This window comes from Eumetopias jubatus, unplaced genomic scaffold, assembly GCF_037043125.1.
Source record: "Eumetopias jubatus isolate StellerSeaLion01/CBP00866 unplaced genomic scaffold, mEumJub1_p1.0 scaffold_1, whole genome shotgun sequence".
NCBI classification, from domain to species: Eukaryota; Metazoa; Chordata; class Mammalia; order Carnivora; family Otariidae; genus Eumetopias; species Eumetopias jubatus.
In genome coordinates, this window is record NW_028274807.1 from 25,847,441 (window position 1) to 25,868,661 (window position 21,221).

General features: G+C 37.4%; 1 protein-coding gene across 1 annotated transcript in view; it reads left to right on the forward strand.

Annotated features, from left to right (window-relative positions):
• The window catches only part of TMPRSS15 (transmembrane serine protease 15), a 112,394-nt gene extending 91,549 nt beyond the window's left edge, over positions 1-20,845 (forward strand). Inside the window, exons 22-26 of the mRNA XM_028114726.1 lie at positions 115-289; positions 11,982-12,163; positions 12,736-12,831; positions 16,013-16,152; positions 20,690-20,845. Coding sequence (XP_027970527.1) covers positions 115-289; positions 11,982-12,163; positions 12,736-12,831; positions 16,013-16,152; positions 20,690-20,845 — 749 coding nt within the window. The remainder of the gene's footprint in view (positions 1-114; positions 290-11,981; positions 12,164-12,735; positions 12,832-16,012; positions 16,153-20,689) is intronic.
• The last annotated feature ends 376 nt before the right edge of the window (positions 20,846-21,221 follow it).

Below are 21,221 nucleotides of genomic sequence, written 5' to 3' on the forward strand. Positions count from 1 at the left end.
TTCTGAAGAGAGTGGGCATAGCACCTGAAGTTACTCTGTAGTGATCCACTCAGTTTTCATGATCAGAAATCCACCAAAATAAAATAGATGCTCTTTCTTCAATTATTTTAACAGCATGTGGTAACAAACTGGTGGCCCAAGAAGTCAGCCCGAAGATTGTCGGAGGAAATAATGCCAAAGAAGGAGCCTGGCCCTGGGTGGTTGCTCTTTATTATAACGACCAACTGCTCTGCGGTGCTTCTCTTGTCAGCAATGACTGGCTGGTGTCTGCAGCGCACTGTGTGTATGGGTGAGTGTGACGTCACAGTGTCCCCTCCCAAGTGACAGGACGACAGCAGACACTGTGCATCCTGTTTCGTGCCGCCTCACAAAATCCCATCGGGGAAATGTTCCTGCTTTGTATGACATTATAGAGTACCAACCATTTTCCCACTAAAATCATATCTAAAAATTGAGTTAAATGAGAAATCATTCCTCATTAGATACTTTCATCAAGTATTATGTTTCCTACATACACAAAAAAATTGAAATTCTTGCCTACATAAGGTAAGCATTTTTAAAAGTGTAAAATTCATATTTAATGTATAAGTTGCACTGGTTATCATCCAGTCAGGCCAATATTTCATGTCAGAAATTGTCCGTATCAAGGGGCGCCTGGGTGGCTCAGTCGGTTGGGCAGCTGCCTTCGGCCCGGGTCATGGGATCAAGTCCCACATCAGGCTCCTTGCTCAGCAGGGAGCCTGCTTCTCCCTCTCTCCCCCTCTGCTTGTGCTCTCTCTGTCAAATAAATAAAATCTTTAAAAAAAAAAAAGAAAGAAATTGTCCGTATCAAAAAAGAACATGTTTAAATAGCCCTCAACGGCACCTGGGTGGCTCAATGGGTTAAGCAAGTGTCTGCCTTTGGCTCAGGTCATGATCCTGGGGTCCTGGGATCGAGCCCCGCGTCGGGCTCCCTGCTCAGTGGAGAGCCTGCTTCTCCCTCTCTCTTTGCTGCTCCCCTGCTTGTGCCCTCTCTCTCTCTCTCTGTCAAATAAATAAATAAAATATTTTTAAAAAAATAAATAGCCCTCAATTTACAAATAAACTGTGCTCTAGAAGTTCATGTGTAAGGACTTAGGATAAAAATGTGTCCTTCTCAAGTCAGATCTCTTTTGATGCTACCCGTACCTAAATCTTAGAAGTAATATCAAACCATAACTGACTCTTTTTTCATTACAATAATATATGTTGAATTCTAGGATCTATCTTCTCCCTCTAGAAGCAGACATACCCAAAGCAGTGCCATAGGGGAAAATAGAGCGGGCAGGGGACAGGGAGAAAATAAATATTCTTGGGACCAAGAACATGTTGATTTTCTACTTTTGCCTGAGAGAAGTCACCTTTCTAGGTAATCCCATTCTAAGACTTCTGAATTAGGCCAGGGAAAAAGGTAGCTTCCTCAGAGAAGATTCATAAGCCCTGACCTAGGGCAGTTTCTTGTCCTAAGAAGCCTCCAGAGAATGACCTGGGCTGTGAGGATTAGAATGAGCCTCTCTGTGGCCAGCATCCAGAATCTCTGAGGAAAGAACTATGTGTGCTCAGGAATGGAAGACATATCTGTAGTTTATCAGATCAAAAAATTAACTCCTTACCAACACAGACATTGAAAGTTCTTGGATGGATGGAGACAAATTGTCAGATGCAAAAGGTTATGCTAGTTGTTTGGGAGATGGGGGTGAGGGGCAGAGGGAATGATCATTAAAGGGTTGATCCCATTGGGCCAGAGTGAGGGCATACCTGAAGTCAGAACCCGAAGAATCTGAAATGAGGACCCATAGCCAGATCCCAGCTTGACTAATCACCTGGGCTCCACAAGGACTACCCAAGGTACTTCCCGTCTACACCCAAAGCTCTCTGATTCCATGCATCATACCCTCTATCTGGATGAGTAAACTACAGCCTCTCTCATACATAAACTGCCCCTTGGTGACTTTTCTGCCTCTTGATAATTACACTTGAATCTATTTTCAACCACACCACAAGTGTCTATCGCAGTCAATTTTCCCATCCCCTGACAAACATGACTTTCACCTATCCATGCTCTATGCCTTGGTGTACCACAGCTGGGTAACCTATACCCCAATTTACAAGTAAAGTACCTTTAGCTACAGATTCATTGTTTTCTATTGCACAAAGATAGGTCTTAGTAAGTTAGTGACCTCCCGTATTAACCTTGGATTTAGTAAATTAGTCCGTTTGATGTTCTTGCAGAACATGTGCTTTCTAAATGTCAGCCAGGCTTGCAGTACTATTAGGGACATCTTTCATTTATCTACCTTACAGACGTACTTATTGTAGGTCAGTGCTACCAATATCATATCTTTTTAAGCCACAAATATCCAAAGGAAATAGAAAACCAGTTCTGCCTAATATACACACGTGTTCAGTCATATAAGACATAAAATGTGTTTTCACACAGTTTCAATCTGAACACAAGCAAACACAAGTGTAAGCTCTAATAGAATAGAATTGTGATGAATTCAAACTCATCCTCACCAACCTTGCATTTTGCTCTCCTTAGCCACTCAGTGGTATTATTTCTTCTTTCCCAAAAAATGTATATCTGGTTTGGGTGTTTTAACCTGCAGGTGGCTAAATGGTTTAATCAGACAGCTCTTTCTACTGTCCACACTCCCGTTCCCATCCCTCAGCCATTATGGATGTCATTAAATTTCCCTCTGCCTGTTCTTTTTTCTCTGTCACTGATTTGTCTTCTTTTTGAACATTAAAAGAGAGATTTGGACAGTATGGACCAACTTTACTGTGGCTTAAAGGCAAGGTTGACTTAAAACCAGAGGATAGACTTTTGAACCTGCTTATGCTATTGACCTCATGTGACTTGGTGTCTCTGTTTAATATCCTCCCCCACAGGGTGTTCATAAGGAGATCTATGTCCTAGAGTGACTATCAGGACAAAAGTAAGATGATGCCATACTTTTGCATACTGGGAATCACATAAACGTGCAATAAAATTTTTATTGTACTGCTGTTCCTGTGCAGGAAAGGTCCGTGAAAGAAGAGTTTAATTCTTGCCCAGGAGACGTTCAGCATATTTATTTTCTAAACTTTTTATATTGCTACAATTTCGAACATGCACACGAATTGCAAATAATAGTACAGAGAACTCTTGTATACCTTCACTGAGTTTCACCAAGGGTTTGCATTTTATGCTATGAAAACCTTGATTCTTTCATTCTCTCCAATCTGGAAAAATATTTATTTTCTGAATCACTTGATAGTGGGATTAGACATTGTGCCCTTTACCCTGTATTTTTACTAAGAACAAGGATGTTTTCCTACATCATCACAGGAAATCGTGGGTATTTAACATTAAGGCAATACAATTATCTAATCTATAATATGTATTCATTTTGGTCAATTGTCTTAAATATGCCCTTTATAACCTCTTTGGTTTGTTTGTGTGTGTGTCGCCCAAGAACCAATTCAGGATAATGCACTGTATTTAGTTACTTCACCTCTTTCATCCTCTTTAATCTGGAATAGGCTTTCTATCTTTCTGTCTTTCTTGTCTTTGATATTTTTAAATACAGCAAATTATTTTATAGAAAGTCCTCCTATTTGGTGAAACCCTTTAAGCTTGCCCCCTTGTTGGTCTTGATATATCTCCATTCTTTGAGAACTTCTTTACTTTCTGCAAAATAAGATGTTCCAGTTTCATCTTGTGCTTTGTCCACCCTAGTCCTCAAATCAAGCTTTCTATAAGAGACCCCAACTTCATTTAGCTAATTTTAGTTTCTTCTACATTTTAAAAAACACAATCTTGCGTGCTCCTTGCTGTTGCCAATATGTCCTACTCCTAGACCCTCTCAATAGATATAGCTCCAAACCTACAAATATGAACTCAAAAGGACAACTCCAATTAAAATAGATTGCCACAGGGTACGTTCTAGTCTTTTCTCCTTCCCTATTTGCAACACTTATCTCCAATAATGAGAAACCTGTTCCTAAAATCCACAAAATATGTATGGATCCACAAAACAAGTAGTTTGAGAATTGCTAACCCTACCACGGTACAGCAAACTTACCATATAGAGTTTAATATTTGTTTTTCACTTTTTCCCACTGACATAGAACAAATGCATAATCTTAAGTGCACGATTGGATGGGTTTTGAAAATGCATGCACCTGTGTAACCCACACTCCTATCAGGACATGAAACATTTCCATCACATGCAAAATTCTCTTATCCCGCCTTCCCAGTCAGTCATCATCCCTGCTTCCAGAAGCAACCACTATTCAGCCTCTTGGGTGGGCAGGTATATATAGATTTACAGTCTGGATCACATCTATTATATAGACATACACTGATGTTGAAATGATCCATAGAGAGGCCTCTTGTCAGTCTTCTATTCTTTAATTTAGCTCTTTAGAGAAGACGAAATACATGTATCTCATTCCTTATTGAAATAATTCCTTGAAACAGGTGTCAATATTCCTGAAATAGATTATTTCATATATGAGGTGCTTGTGGGTATGGCAAGAAATACATACTACTATTTACACTTTTTTTAAGATTTTATTTATTTATTTGACAGAGAGAGACACAGTGAGGGAACACAAACAGGGGGAGTGAGAGAGGGAGAAGCAGGCTTCCCGCCGAGCAGGGAGCCCGATGTGGGACTCCATCCCAGGACCCTGGGATCATGACCTGAGCCAAAGACAGATGCTTAACAACTGAGACACCCAGGTGTCCCTACTATTTACACTTTAGCATTAAATTAATTAAACTAATAGCTAATAGCTAATAAAGCTTTGAAGCAAACTTTTTAAATAGCTAAGAATTGACTATAAAATAACATAACTTAATTGATTCTTCTATTACAACTTAAAATTTGGATTCTTTTGAATGCCTCAAACACCTTAAATAGGACTAGAACACAGAACATATACAAGCATAGTACCTAGAAAATTATTTCATTTCTACTTAAACTTACCCTAATATATAAACATCATAGGTTTAATTCATTTCTCTATTTATCTGCCTATTTGATGATGGCTGTAAGAGGTTCAATATATTATCTCCTTCAGGTTGCAGAAATACTATAATACCTTTTCAAGATAATAGTAATTTTTGCAAATGAAAAAGAAGTGCATTTTCTTAGGCCAGTAGAGATTTCAAGATTAGGTTAGTGACTTACTGGTTTTTGGTTATAGGGTAGGTCTTGGGTACTTTTTTAAGATATTTCAAGTTTGAGCTGCTAGTCATCTCTTTGATAGTTAAAATTCTCTTCTTGTATCACTAGGACTTTTTAGACTCATCCCTTTCTCATAGGTTTTATCAATTTCCAATCTGATGTCTCTCCCTTAAAATTATGTATTTGTAAAGACTCCCTTGGCCCATCTTATGTAGCCTATTTTCTTGATGCTATTCTTTTAGCACTATTTTTAATAATGTATTTTTCTTTTTTTGTCACTTGTTTTTTGTTTGGGTTTTTTTTTTTTTTTAGTTTTATTTTAGTTTTTACTCCCTTTACCAATTACACACACACACACACACACACCACCCCTGCCTCTGGCAAAGCACTTTAATAACATATTTCTTATTAGAAAATATCTCATTATAGTTGTAATTCCACCCAGAAGTTCCAGTATTTCCTAGAAGCTCAGTGCCAGATCTCTGAAGTTATCTCTACTTTGAGAACTAGTTCATCATCTTGAATCACATTATTGGACTAGAATAGATTAGAACAAGTGTTGTTCTACATTTTGGGGAAGATGGTACTCTACAGAGCAACAAATTCCTTGCCCAAGTTATCTCTACTTTGAGAACTAGTTCATCATCTTGAATCACATTATTGGACTAGAATAGATTAGAATAAGTGTTGTTCTAAGTTTTGGGGAAGATGGTACTCTACAGACAAACAAAGTCCTTGCCCTAGAAGAACTTTCAAATAAATATTTTATTTTAGGGAATGATAAGTGCAATAAAGGAAGATAAAAGTGGCATAAGCAGAAAGCAAATGATGGGAGCGGGAGGCTGTATTTGGATACAGTATTTAGAGAAAGCTTCACAACGTAAGAAAATTGAAGGAAGAACTAAAGAGATGAGGGAGAAACTTAACACAAGTTTCTGGGAGGTAATATCAACTCAAATGTTCTGGGGTAGGAGCCTGTTCCAGAAACCTCAAGAAGCCTGCTGTTGCAGCTGGCCAGGAAGGGTTGGCAAATAGGAAGGAATAAGAGTGGAGATGTAGGCAGGACCAGATCCTAGGCCCTGGTGAGGACTAAGGAGGCCATGATAAATGAGCTGAGAGGCCATATAGAAGGCAAAGAGTGACATCATCTGGAGAGGAATCTGCTGGGAGGAGCAATAGTGAAACCAGGGAGACCAGTTAGAAAGAAACAATGATGGCCCTAGGATTGTGGCTGAGGAAGCTAGACAAATGGCTGGATCTCATTCATGAGTAACTTCAGGTGGATAGAGTTACAGACAGATGAAGAGAAAGGGCAAAGGCAGAGTCAAGGGTTAGGGCTTGAGCAAACAGGGTGTGTGTGGTGTGTGTTGATATCATTTACTGAAATGAGGATAATGAGAAGAAACAGGATTGCAAAGAGAATAAGAGTTCTGAGTTTTTTATACTGAACTTAGGACTTCCTGATAAAATCCAAATGGTACTGCCAATTGGCATAGGGCATGTGAGTTCAGAGGAGAAGTCAATTATTGAAATACAAATTTGGAAATTTTGCACATATTGCTGGTATTTGAAGTCATGGCATTGGATAGGATCATCTGGGGGGGGGTAGTGTAAATGGAGAAGAGAAGAAAGCAAAAAGCAGAACTCAGGAGTATTCCAGTATTTGGATTTTGAGAGGAAAAAAAGAGCTGGGGGGAAAGATAGGAAAAGCAGAGAATGAATGAAAGGAAGGTCACAAGTACTTGGAGAGTCCTGGAAGTCAAGTGAAGAAAGGCATTCAAAAATTATTCCTGAAGTTTGTAGACATAACCCGCCAGATCAAATGATGCTGAGGATTATTTCGCTTACTCCTTGTTCCCTGTACTTCGTTTTCTACCACTTAAACAAATAAAGGCATACCTCTAGTTTAAAAACAGGTTTCTACTTAGTAGTTGAACTAAAAATACCCTTATGTGTGAAACTCTTGTCCTTATTAATAAAAAGAATAACAGTTAAACATATCCTCACTATTCACCCTTTTTCTTTTACAATAGAGCCGCCTTTTATACACCTTAATTTTTCTCTTTTGAGTTTCATTATGGACTCATGGCCCTTCATTAACAATTTATTTTATTAACTAGGATAATTATTATGATTATTATATGATAATTAAATTGTTAAAATTGGCCAGTATTATCCCATTTAATCTAGCTCCTTTGTTCTTTTAAAATTACCCCTAATAGTCTGGAAAACTTTCCTTTTTCTTTCAAGTTTTTATCTAAATTCTAGTTAGTTAACATAGAGTGTAATATTAGTTTCAGGTGTAGAATTTAGTATTCTTCACTTACATACAACAGTGCCCATCACAAGTGCCCTCCTTCATCCCCATCACCCATTAATCCATCCCCCCTGCCCACCTTCTCTCCAGCAACCCTCAGTTTGTGCTCTGTAGTTGAGTCTGTTTCCTGGTTTACCTCTCTTTTTCCCCCCACCCATGTTCATCTGTTTTGTTTCTTAAATTCCACATATGAGTGAACTCATATGGTATTTGTCTTTCTCTGACTGACCCTTATTTCACTTAGCATTATCCCCTCTAGATCCATCCATGTCATTGGAAATGGCAAGATTTCATTCTTTTTTTATGGGTAACATTCCTGTGTGTGTGTGTGTGTGTGTGTGTGTGTGTGTGTGTGTGTGTGTGTGTAGCTCACATCTTTATCCATCCATTAGTCAATGGACATTTGGGCTCTATTCTTGAAAAATTTCTTACTCTTTAACAACACCACATTTCAGAGGCATTCTAATTTTTATGTGCCTTAAAAAATGGAACTGGTTATCCTCATAGGAATCCTTTTTCCGTTCAGTGGAGAATAATAAGAGAGACCTAACACGCTGTGCTGGGGGTAAACATTGGGGTTGGCAGTGGACAGACTGGACTATAAAGTACCATCTTTGTTAATGGTAGAACAGAAAAATTTTTCAATGTAGAGTTACGAGTTCCCACTGATTTTTCTTCCTTTCAGCATAGTGTGCAGCTCATCATAACTTTCTTACCATATTTACTTTTTACCACCATGAAAATCCCATTTACAAATGAACATCCGCATACTCTGAGTAGGGACTTTTTTACACATGAGCACATAGCAACCTAGAGCGGTAGAGCACTAGTCCCTCCCTTCTGGTGCAACATCTAAGGAGCACCTATTGTGCACCACGAATTGTGCTAGTCTTTGAGGTTATAGAAGTCAGGAATACATGTCTTTCTGTTGCCTCCCAACTTATGCCATTCTTTCTCTTGCTACTAAGAAAAACATTTTGTTTAACAGGGCAGGCACAGGTGAAATGCAGCAGAAATTCAGCCAACCTCCCTTACCTCAAGGTAGCCTACTTCTGCCATCTGCAGCCTGTGCTGGATTGGGGCTTGCCTATCCAGTGGACCTATCTCCTGTTTCCATCCCCATCTGTCTTCCATCCTATAGCTTTTCCTGTTTTACTAGAGTGTAGATGTTTTGAGACAAATATATTTTTTAAACATAATAAGTATCCCCTCCTCATCTGCACTGATTTTTCTGAAGGCTTTCTTCTCCTGTCCCTTGGCTTTTGATGAATGGGAAAGCCAGGGAGGATTCTGTATTACTCAATATCCCAACAGTAATTACGAAGTGCAGATTCTTGGGTCCCACTCCAACCTTCCCTGGAGGTGGTAATTAGGAATCCGAATTTTTAGCAAATTCTTCAGGTGATTCGTAAAACTGAGTACCACAGGCCAGAACTTCTATATTATCAAGTTTTTCTTCTGAAAGAAGACACTAAGATTGCAGTAGAATGTGGTCATTCGAGTGGTGCTTGTGCTAATGTGGGCTTGTGGTGGGGAAGCTAAGCACATAGACACGAAAAGTTATGTGGAGCAGGACTTGAGAGAGAAATGCAGTTGATACATGTTGGAGGAATATCTCCTTCCTAATGTACGGCTTACAGATGCAGGAGAAAGAAAAACATGTAGCACTATAACAACTTTGGAACTCATTAAGAATGTGTCAGATTAATATTGTTGTAACTTGTATTTAATTAGACCAGTAGCTTGAAGCATGTATGTTTAATTTTCACAGTCCATGGTTCATGGATTGGTTTTCTACTCCAAACCTTAAAATAATAAGATGAAATGGTGATTACTAAACTTCATGCTGCCTATAAGCTCTCTCATATCAGTAACTAATATTTATTGTTCTCAGAAGGAGTACAGTACTTACAAAAGACATAAGTATTTGGAAGGTTAGCTACTAAACTGCATTATTTTTTCTTAATTGCAATTTTTTAAAGATTTTATTTATTTATTTATTTAGAGAGTGTGTGAGCAGGAGGAGGGGCAGAGAGAGAGAGGGAGTGAGAGAAAGAATCCCAAGCGGACTCCCCCACTGAGCACAGAGCCCTGCTGGGGCTCCATCCCAGAACCCTGAGATCAAGACCTGAGCTGAAACCAAGAGTCTGACACTCAGCCAACTGAGCCACCCAGGCGCCCCTGAACTGCATTATTTTGTCATTGAGTTAAATCTATACTAAATAACTGCATATATCTCGCTGAATTTTCATGTGTTTTCCTGAAGATAAAATATGTAGAAAGCATTTAAGAAGACAATCCTATCATTTTTTTAAAAAATGCACTCTCTTAACTTCAAAATAGAACCTCTATAATGGGCTCATACTCCTTTTGAGCAAATTTTATACCATTAATGTAATTAATATTATTTATAATATGAATATTAACATAATGCCTTGGTTACATAAAATATAATTATAATACAAAATATAATGTGTATAAATAAATATAATTAAATGCAAATTAAGAAACATGGTGTGGTAATTGTAAAATTAATTTTTTGCAAATATCGAGTTACTATATATTAAGTGTTTAAAAAAAATACAATAAAAACAAAAGAGTAACTCCCTGTTACCTGTCAGCCATACAGGTATGCTAGCTAGTAAAGTGACAACCGTGACCAGCTGAGCTTTAGGAAACATACTTAAATGTGTGATATGGAAAGAAATTCAGAGATGGGACACCAGGAAAGAGATTTCATTCTATCCCCTCTCTTGGAGTAGGCCAGTGTGGGCAGGGGAGTCCCAGGGCACAGTGGGAGTGGGTGCAGTCAGAATGTCTGAAATTATCAGTGTGTCCAGCTTGGCTGAAGTACTGATTCCTCTGACCTGGAAAGGGGAAAGTGAAAAGGCCTCCTGATAAGCAAACAGAGCCTTCACAGCACCATAATACCCTCCTGGCCCAACATCTGGGCATTGGAAGAGCTACCACCAACAACTAGGAGCAGAGACATCCTCCCCTTCCTGCGCCCAGATAATCCAGATAAAACAGAGCATGTCTCTCCTCCCAACCCTCCCTTCATGTTTGTGACCCTGCCCACAGAACACTGCCCAGAGCCACTGGAAGCACCCCAGTGTGCTGGTGCAAGTACAGCCTCTGAAGTCAGACAGTCCCAGTTCAAGTCTCTGCCCCACCATTTAAATCATCAGCACCCAGTTTGTTCTCAATGTAAAATCCATAGCACGGTGGCAAAAATGAAAAGAGTTGATGCAAAGTACATAGCACTGCCCTTGGCACAAAATAGGTTCTCCATAAATGGGTGTTATTCTATTCTATAAAGCATGTCAGTAAGTTTCGTCCGATTTTAATGCAGTGTGGTTATCGGTGGATGTCTCCTGGATGTTTGGGCATTCATTGGCTTTACTGATGCCGGCAACTTGATCAAACACAATCCTTTGTTTAATTTCAACAAAGTAATGGATAGGTAAAAAGATAAACAAATGGACTTGAAATAACTTCATGCCCTTTGTATATTTGTAGGTGACTTGGATTCTAACAGTTGAAAGACCACATTAAACGGGGCATTTGTAACTATTAAGAATTAAATCGCTAGCTCTTCTAAAATAGCAGTTATTGAATTTTGACTGCATTGTGAATATGGCTTAATTGGCTTAATTCCCTGGGTTCACTAGGAGTTTCTTGGTGTGAAGATGTTGCAGGCCAAAAGCACAGTTAGAAGTCCCTGCACACTTTCAAGCTGTCATTTAATCTGCCTATCACGCAAATGTTATCCTTTACCAATTCATTATCAAGGGCCAGCATTATGTGTGGAAAATTATTCGAGTTTACTGGGTATGAAAATTACTCGAGTTTGTATGTTAGATTGTAAACATCATAATAGGTTTTATTGCTTGTCTTAACTTTGTGTAAATTCAGTGACCACCTAAACAGGAGAATGCTCCTGAACCTCCTTCCTGCTAACTGGGGTTACCTGCAGAAACCCTGGACCAAGGTGCCATCCCCACAGTGGAATGGGATCTATGGCAGTGGTTCTCTAACTTGGCCATACGTTAGGATAAACTTGGGAGATTTAATTTAAAAATAACATATATTTTTGAAGTTCCTTCTCCCCATTCCAGACTCATTCAATCAGAGATAGAGAAGGGGGAGCAGGTAACAGTGTTATTTGAAAGAACTCCAGGTGATTCTAATGTGAAACCAAAGTTGAGAACCATAATCTAGAACTAAAGATCAAGAGATGATCTAAGAGGAGTGATAGAAATGAGCACTAATTAAGGCTCTTTCTATGATCTGACCAGAAGAATAAAAAATTAAAGGAAATGTTTTTAAAGAAGAATCATTCAGAGAAATTCAAGAATATTTTGGGATGGGCACACATAGTTCTCAAATACCTACTATATGAGCAGCATCTTTAGAAAGTAACTATGGTGGATGGAGGGTTTCTTATACGTCTTTTTCATAATCTTCAGGAGAAATTTAGAGCCATCTAAGTGGAAAGCAATCCTAGGCCTTCATATGACATCGAATCTGACTTCTCCTCAAATAGTAACTCGGTTGATAGATCAAATTGTCATAAACCCACATTACAATAAACGGACAAAGGACAGTGACATCGCCATGATGCATCTTGACTTTAAAGTGAATTACACAGGTAAAAGAAATCAGTTTTTGTCATCTTATCTGGCCAAATCAATTCAAAATTAGATTTGAAATATTATCAGTACCAATGAATTAATAGTCCATAAGAGTTGGATAATTTGTTATAGAAATCATTATAATTTAAATGGAATTGGGGAATAGAGCAAAACATATTCAATTATCTTCATCAAGGTGCTTAAGCCTCAGAACATTTGTCCAAGTTCTCTTAATTGGTCCTAAAGAACAGCCATCCCAAGATTTTCACAGAGCTGACACTGTAAGTAGCATGATTACTTAAAATCAAATATAAATGATCAACTCTAGAACTAAGACATTGGTTACATTCTTAAAGACAAATTAGGAGACAATGTAGAAAAAGCTCCCAAATAGTGGGAGCAGTGGATACCTAGTCCACTGTCAAAGAATGCCACCCTGAGATGCTTCTTTCCCCTAAGACTGATGTCTAAAAAATGTTCAAGCAGCATAAAACAAAAATACAAATTTTTTAGATAAAATGTTGAAAATAATTGATTTTTAAAACTTATTAGAAATGTATGTTTGTCTGTGTGTGTTTCATTTTTCCAGATTATATACAACCTATTTGTTTACCAGAAGAAAATCAAGCTTTTCCTCCAGGAAGAATTTGTTCCATTGCTGGCTGGGGGAGGATTATACATCAAGGTAAATCATCAGACTCAACAAAAAGAAAATGCCTACCTGTGTGAAGGATGCCATTGCACTATCTTGTGAATATTTTCAACATCTTTTGCAATAGCTCTTAAAACACTGTCTGGCTTATTATGTTCATATGCTATGTATTTGTATAGTTTTTAAAATTCCAGATTGTATAGAGCACATTATAAAACTATAATCCTTATTTGAGGACAGTCCAAGCATCCCCCAAACTTAGTACCTAATCTTAGTATCATAAATACTCTGATAAAGAGAAAAGATATGTCTATTTAAATGAATATTATAAAGGTTACAAAATTTATTTTTTTAAAGCACCTGGATAAAGTCTGGTCAAAAGCCAAATTATTACCTGTTACATTTTCCAAATCAATAAAACTATCTTTATTTATCACAAAAAGCCTCACACTCCCATTCCCTAAAAAATGAGAAGGGACTTCCTTTTAACATCAACATGCTATGGGGTGCCTGGGTGGCTCAGTCCTCTAGGGCTCCCTGCTGGGCGGGAGTCTGCTTCACCCTCTCCCACTCCCTCTACTGTGTTCCTGCTCTTGCTCTCTTTCTGTCAAATAAATAAATAAAATATTTAATAAATAAATAAATCAACATGCTGAGTCAGCCTACTCAGATGTGGCACAAATCTTACACTAAAGACTATAAACTGACTCATTGGCATTATTTAGTAGGATGTTTTCCAAACACAGAAAAGATGCATATTAAAACTAATAGAACATAATTTTTTACAAAATTCTAGTACTTCGTTCTCTCTAAATGTAACTACAAGGCACTTTGGCTTCAGAATTCCTAATGGGAGTTATTCCCTCTAGGGCAGTATTTTGACTACCCACTAAAAATTAAGCAAAAAGGAAAGGCACTAGATAGTCTGGTGGGAGAACTCAGCCTCTGGAGTCGCAACAGACCATGGCCAAGATATTTAAAAATCCTAACTGTATAGGATGAAAAGCCACAGAATCTTGTGGAGAGGTGCAGCTACCAAAAGCAAAGCATTCACAGTTAAAATGCCCTTCTTCCTCGTAAAAGAAAGGATGACGTTCTAAGTCAAATCTTTGCCTGATGATTTCAACAGAGGTTCTCCATAGCAATTGCATTATGTCGCTGAAATGCCTCATGTCTGCTGTCCCTAAAGTGTATTGAAGTCAAAAGCTGTCTCTTCTTTTATTTCCTCCACTTGAAAGATGTCATGATTTATTAAATTTGAAATCTAAAGAGTAAAAATGATTCCTAGATAGATATTTTCTCTATCAGACTTCAAACTAAAAGATATTTATGGCCACAATGTAGACTCTTCAAAAACAAATTATCCCCTAACAAAATTTAAGACTCTTTATTCCATAGGAAATGGGTATTTCTTCTAAGAGCTGAGTAAACTTGGCTCACATTTACTTATTGTTACTAAAGATATGCATTTAATTGACTTAAGAAGGGTCTTTAAGAGTGGTATGGAGCCAAGGAAAATCTGTATCTGAGATCAATTTCATTTAGGAATAAATGGTCAGATCATGTTTAAATACTTCCTGGGTGATGGAAATTTTAATGAATTTTATGAACTTTGTCTTATTATTTCTAGCTACTTAACTGTATAAAACCCAGTTCCCCCCCTTTTGAGTATATTATCCTAATTAGCTAAGAAAACCATGAACATATTGTTTACTAGGAAGAAAAGAAGTGATATTAGTCGATTAAATTATAGCAATTAGTAAACTTAAAATAACTCTACTGACATTTTATGTATGTTTTTATGTGTGTATTCTCAATTATCCTTATGGCAATTCATGTGGACAAATAAATATTAAATATAATAACAAATAAATATTAAATATAAGAACATAAGAGCTCAAATTTTTCTTTACCAAAGAGTTTTATCATATGCCCATCCAGTCTTTTTTATTCCTGAATGAGCAGCAAAATGGGCTTTGATTTTATCATAGTTTATAATAAAAACTAAAGTCTACCAGCCTATCCTCAATCTTCATAGAATGAATAACAGTGAGATGCTGAATTCCCTCCTTCATCTTCACTTCATAAAGTCCAATGTCAAACTTTCAAAGTCATCTGACTCCAGTTGGAAATCGCTTTTTGTGCACATCTCCCACCTCCTGTTCACTGTCATGCTGGTACCTTGAAATTGCCCTGGTTGGAGTGTTTACATCAGGCAAATGATACATATTGGGGATTTTTTTTTCTTGAAAACCAGCATTAAACATTAACCAACACAGCACTGAGTCACACATACATACGTTGCTTTGCACATGAATTATACACATACACACATGTCCATGTACATAACTACACACACACGCACACACACACACACACACACAAACACACGTTTCCTGTTTAGTGTGTGGATTAAACTTAGGTGGAAATGATGTCACATACATTGTTGCAATAACACAGTTGTATGCACTAAGTTATCATCAACTTTCTGCCTCTCTTGAGGAACTAAATAGAATTGCTAATTATTAGAAAGTGCTTATCAGGTGCCTTTTCTGAGTCACTAGACACCTGCTTGCTTCACGTTCTTCTTGGGATTAGTATTTGAGTAAACAGAGAATCATGCTTCCAGTAGATGAGTCATTTTGTAAAAAGCGTGGAAGTACATGGCTCCTTTCTCTTCACCTGCGTGTGGATGACAAGCTGATTGCCCTTAGACCAGGGCATAGTTCAGCTGAGCTTTGTCTTCTGTTCAGTGTGCACCTGCTCATTCACAGAGCCTCACAAAGTTGCTGAATGCCATTATCAGGGAGCACCTCTTCAGGTGCCAAATGAAAAGCCTCCTGGATTTTGGAGTCGTTGCTCATTTCCATAAATGAAACTCTTTGTGTTGGTGGGCTTTTTTTTCCCCCATGAGCAATACTGTAACCATTTAAAATTACTGCAAATGCCTAAAGCCTGTCTAGTCCAATCCACCATTCCTGTTAGCCCTTGGGAACTAAAGAAGTGCTTTACTGTTACCCATTCGGCAAAATCCACAGATGGGTTTTATTATGTGCTTTAAAAATACTAAGGTTTAGCATTTAGTTTCATTATATATACACACAGTACTCGATAATGAGAGTGAACTATTGAAATAAATAAGACTGATGGTGGCTCATTCAGTGATGCATGTTGATGCCTTCTGACTGGCTGGCCGCATTACCATTTTGAACAGGTCCTACTGCAAACATATTGCAAGAAGCCAATGTTCCTCTTCTATCAAATGAGAAATGCCAACAACAGATGCCAGAATATAACATTACAGAAAATATGGTCTGTGCAGGCTATGAAGAAGGAGGAATAGATTCTTGTCAGGTAAGTATGTAAAACTGTTCGCCCTACATCTCCAGAAAGCATTGCTCTATAATGATTTTATTGCTTTGCAACGATTAGGGAGTAAAGAAATCATCAGGGTTTTAACTTCATTTCTTCTTTTACCAAACTGTGACTCTTTGTTTTTTATTTATGGCCTACTTGCATAGTATTCCTAGGGTGAGTGTGAGCATTAGAAATAAAACTCATTTTGGGGGTGCCTGGGAGCCTTAGTCATTAAGCATCTGCCTTCGGCTCAGGTCATGATCCCAGGGTCCTGGGATCGAGCCCTGCATCGGGCTCCCTGCTCAGCGGGAAGCCTGCTTCTCCCTCTCCCGCTCCCCCTGCTTGTGTTCCCTCTCTTGCTATCTCTCTCTGTCAAATAAATAAGTAAAATCTAAAAAAAAAAAGAAATAAAACTCATTTTTAAGAACAAATATTAAAATCAGATGTCTTTAGAGCTGAGGCACAAAATATGAGTGCGTGGGAGAGTCAGGTAAATTATGTAGTGCTGACCCACTGTTGACCTGGAGCGTACACACCTTAGCTAAATCTAGTTCTAATTCTCTAAAACCCTATGCAAACTTCAAACACACAAAAAGCAAGTTGGAAGGCCAATTTCACCTACTGGCTTCCAGTTTTCAACCTTGGTTTTGAGTATGAGCCAGGGGTCCAGTGACAAGAAATAATTTTCTGCATAAAACCAACCTGGATACCCTGGTTAGAACAAGTTTGCAGCTAACCACTTGTAGGAGGGTTAAAAACTAGAACTTACTCAACAGCCTGGCATAACTCTGGACCTGGAACCCATACACGAGAATTTTCATCTTATCGTTTACATTCCATTTTAGAGATGTAATAACATGATCTCACTGAATGTCAACACTGCAATATATTGGAAGTATCAATAGCTCTTGACTTGCATGACCACCAGAGAAACTCCTACCCACAAATTACTCTCATTGAAGACAAGAACATCTTATCACTTAGAAGTAAGGTAGCCAACTATTAGTGCCATGAAATCCACATACACTCAACAAATAAAAAGTAAATTCTGCCAGATTTTAGAATTATTATTCATTTTTAGGTGCAACATAGAGTATCCATGAAAGCATAGATTCTGGGCTCAGACTACTTATTTCGCCCTTGCCTAAATACTTACGGGTGAGACTTTGGGCAAGTCACTTAAGTTTTATTGAGAGATTTAAAAATCAGGTAACATGTAGAAGGCAGTAAGCACTCAAAATATTAACAATTTTCACTATGAGTCTTTGGAAAAAAATTTTCTAGTATGTTTTCTGTATTTGAAAATGAATAAGATGTTGATCATTAACATCTACTGGGATTAAATTAAACCTGATAGCAGTACTGAGCAAATGAATAATTTACAAATGGGGATGCAGCAATTTATACCAGGGGGAAATCTCTCACTTTGTTAAAGTGTAAACAACTTGTTATATATATTAACACCTATGTCACCATAATTCGACTTGATACAAGACTTTTTTTAACAGACACTTAAGCAGATGAATCTTTATATGTATCCTTGAGTTAAGTCAGTGTCTCAAATCATGTTAAATTTTCAGCTTAGTTTTACATTTATTCTGCTTTGTTGAACACTTGCAAATTCAAGACAAATAGGATGGCTTTCTTCCTAAAATTTATCTCTGGATCTTACACGTTCCTCTTAAAATGAAAAGCATGCTAAAGGTAAGATATATTGCCACTTAGAGGGAGATTTATACAATTATTGTTCAGGTGGGAAATCAGCTGTACAACTTCAATTACAGTTAATGGGGGTTGTGTGGCAGGGGCCTCATGCACTAAGTAGAAAATATGATCATGGATGCTACTGATATTAGAGTTACATTAAGCCAGTCACTTGTGCCAGATCTCTGAAATCTTATGTTTGGCTCTGATTTCTAGAGAGTCTAAGTATGTTATTCATTCACAAGTAGGAACGTCCACACACATGGCAATATCTTGTGTAATATGTTATCGTGATTGAGTAATCAGTAGTCTAGAGGGTCACATGATCTTCTTTGTTCAACTTTAATACTGTGTTATACAAGAGGATTAACTGATTAAATAAGAATACCTTTAAAATTATGAATATGCTCCAATTGATACATCACTTGAATGAGCTCTTTGAAGCATTATTCCCCCCCCCCATAATGGCAAAGAATTGGCCTTATTAGTCATTCATACATTCTTAAGTATCTTCTGGCTTACCAAATCCTTGCATGAGTGGGGCGGTTGTCTGGATTTTAAGGCCCCACAGTGGCTGTAGAAGTCCCCTCTGTATAGATTGAAGTAAATGACACAAACAGCAAACTCATTTTGCTAACTATGCAGAGCCTTATTCTATCCCAGTGGTATTCCAAGCATGGCCTCCAGTCCAGCAGATCAGCTGCACTTGAGAACCTGTTCAAGATGCAAATTCTCAGGCCCCAGCATAGACCTGCTGAGTCAGCAACTCTAACCCTGGGGCCCAGCAATGTGTGTTTTAGCATGATAAAACCACTGGCATGACAACATAAATTTTAGGTTAATACTTTCTGGTCTGGACATTCACTCATATTTTTGAAGTCCATACATACCTCTGAGATAGTGGAAGAAGGAAATAGCTTCCTTGAACAAATCAACAAATTAAGGCAAAAAGTTACATAACAACTAAAATGGTATAGTTAGATGAGAGAAGTGACAGTCCCAGACATAATAGGTCTCTCAACCACACAGACAACCCAACTGTTGATCATCAAGCCTGCCAGTGGATTGTTTGAATACCGGCAACTGACCCAGCGCATGTTGGGCAATTTAAAATCCTTGTTCATGGAATCAATGTCTAGATTCTTTTGTCTTTTTAAAAAATTGAATTATTTTAGAAAATATGAAGAAAACCAAATGACTCCTTTTCAAAATACCCAAACAGTTGAGGTTTATTTTTAATAATCTCTAACTTTGAGTCTGTATTTATCTTTAACTGTTCCATAGATATTTCTGGACCCAAATTATAAACTAAGGGTTTGGGATACAGAAATAAAAATCACAGTCCCTGCCTTCAAACATATTTGTTACATCTAGAAAAGAGGTAACCTATGGTTGCCAGTGCAATTTATGTTCCTCTGTACCCAAGCAAGAAAAGGTGCTTTTATATATATCACATTTTTTCCCCTTAAACATGGTCCCAAAGATAATAAAGAATCAGGCAAAAAGTCTGTCAGGATATTTTTTAACACAAACTTGGGTTGAAATATTCTATCGTACCAGTGATTGCAACCAAAGTACACAAGGCTTTAAATTCCTTCATAAATATATAAAAAAAGATTAAAAATTTTGCACAGTTAATGTAAGAAAAATATTTGTCAGTGCCATCATGATGTAATGGTACAATGTGTTTACATTATGTTCTTTTCATTACACACAAATACTCATGTGTAAATGAAATATACGGAATTAAATCTAGCAGAATCTGTTATAATTAATATTTTCAAAAATGAAATAATTCTTCATCAGTTAAAATCTCCCATGAAAATATGTGTGCTTATCATAAATTATATCACTGACATGCCTATTGCCACTGAAATGTTAAGATTAGCCTGGTGATGGGTATTAAAGAGGGCATGTTCTGCATGGAGCACTGGGTGTTACGCACAATGAATCGTGGAACACTACATCAAAAACTAATGATGTAATGTATGGTGATTAACATAACAATAAAAATTAAAATAAAAAAAGATTTTTTCAAATCTGATTGTCTACTCACAAAAAGTTAACACTGCCCAAAAGAATCAAAATCAACTTTATGTGTGTTTTTAGTTTCTCTAAACACACATTGTGGAATAAGTGTCTTTTCTGCAAAGCCTCTCCCAATTCTTAGAACACTCCTCTTTTTGTTTTGTTTTTTGTTTAAAATCCAGTTAGTTAACATATAGGGTAATATTAGTTTCAGGGTAGAATCTAGTGATTCATCAGTGCCCAGTGCTCATCACAAGTGCCCTCATTAATCCCCAACACCCATCTAAGCCCCCCACCCACCTCCCCTCCAGCAACCCTCAGTTTCTTCTCTGTAGTTAAGAGTCTGTTTTATGGTTTGCCTCTCTCTCTTTTTTTTTTCCCCATATGTTCATCTGTTTTGTTTCTTAAATTCCACACATGAGTGAAACCATACCATACTTCTCTTAATAAAATGATCAGCTTTTAATATGCATTTTGGTTGGGATGCTTCTAGTTGTGCCTTAGAGAATTTCTTAGTACCTATTAAAATGCCATCATGAAAGTAAGGAAATTTTGCTATAAAAGTACATCATGAAGAATTACATACAAATTATGTTTTAGTTGTCATAGTTTCTCTGTGTCCTTTCTGAGCAGCCAAAGTTCTCATTCTTGACAGAGAGTGTTGGTGAAGAGATATACAGATGACTTGCAATTAAATCATATTTTTGATCTTTAGTTTTGGATTGATTTGCTAAAAATAACCTTAGATGTTTATGCCAATTGACAACACATCTACAATTTTCTTTTGCAATTTCCTCTTCAGGGGGATTCAGGAGGACCATTAATGTGCCAAGAAAACAACAGGTGGTTCCTGGCTGGTGTGACATCATTTGGATACCAGTGTGCACGGCCTAATCGTCCAGGGGTGTATACCCGGGTCCTGAGGTTCACAGAATGGATACAAAGTTTTCTACAGTAGAGTGTCTCCTAAACCAGCATGAAAGTCATGCTGTTTCCCCATTTCACTCTAAGGAGCATTTAAATTGAGACTTTTGTCAAAATGGCTTCTAAAAGACTTTATTCTTACCTAAGTCACTGCATGCTGAGGTGTGAGGGTGCACACAAAAAATAATCTTTATCATACAAAGTAACTTTAAAATAATATACTTTGATTTCATTGTGAAGAGCTAATCTTTCACAGAGATCATTTCCTTTGTTTTTAATCATTTTTATCAAATTCTCTTATTCAAAAGAATGCTATTGTAAAGCATATACTATATACTTAAACTTTGGCAAAATTAGGAAGAGAAGTGAAATAAACTTTTTTGCACAGTATGTTGTTATTTGAAGTAAAC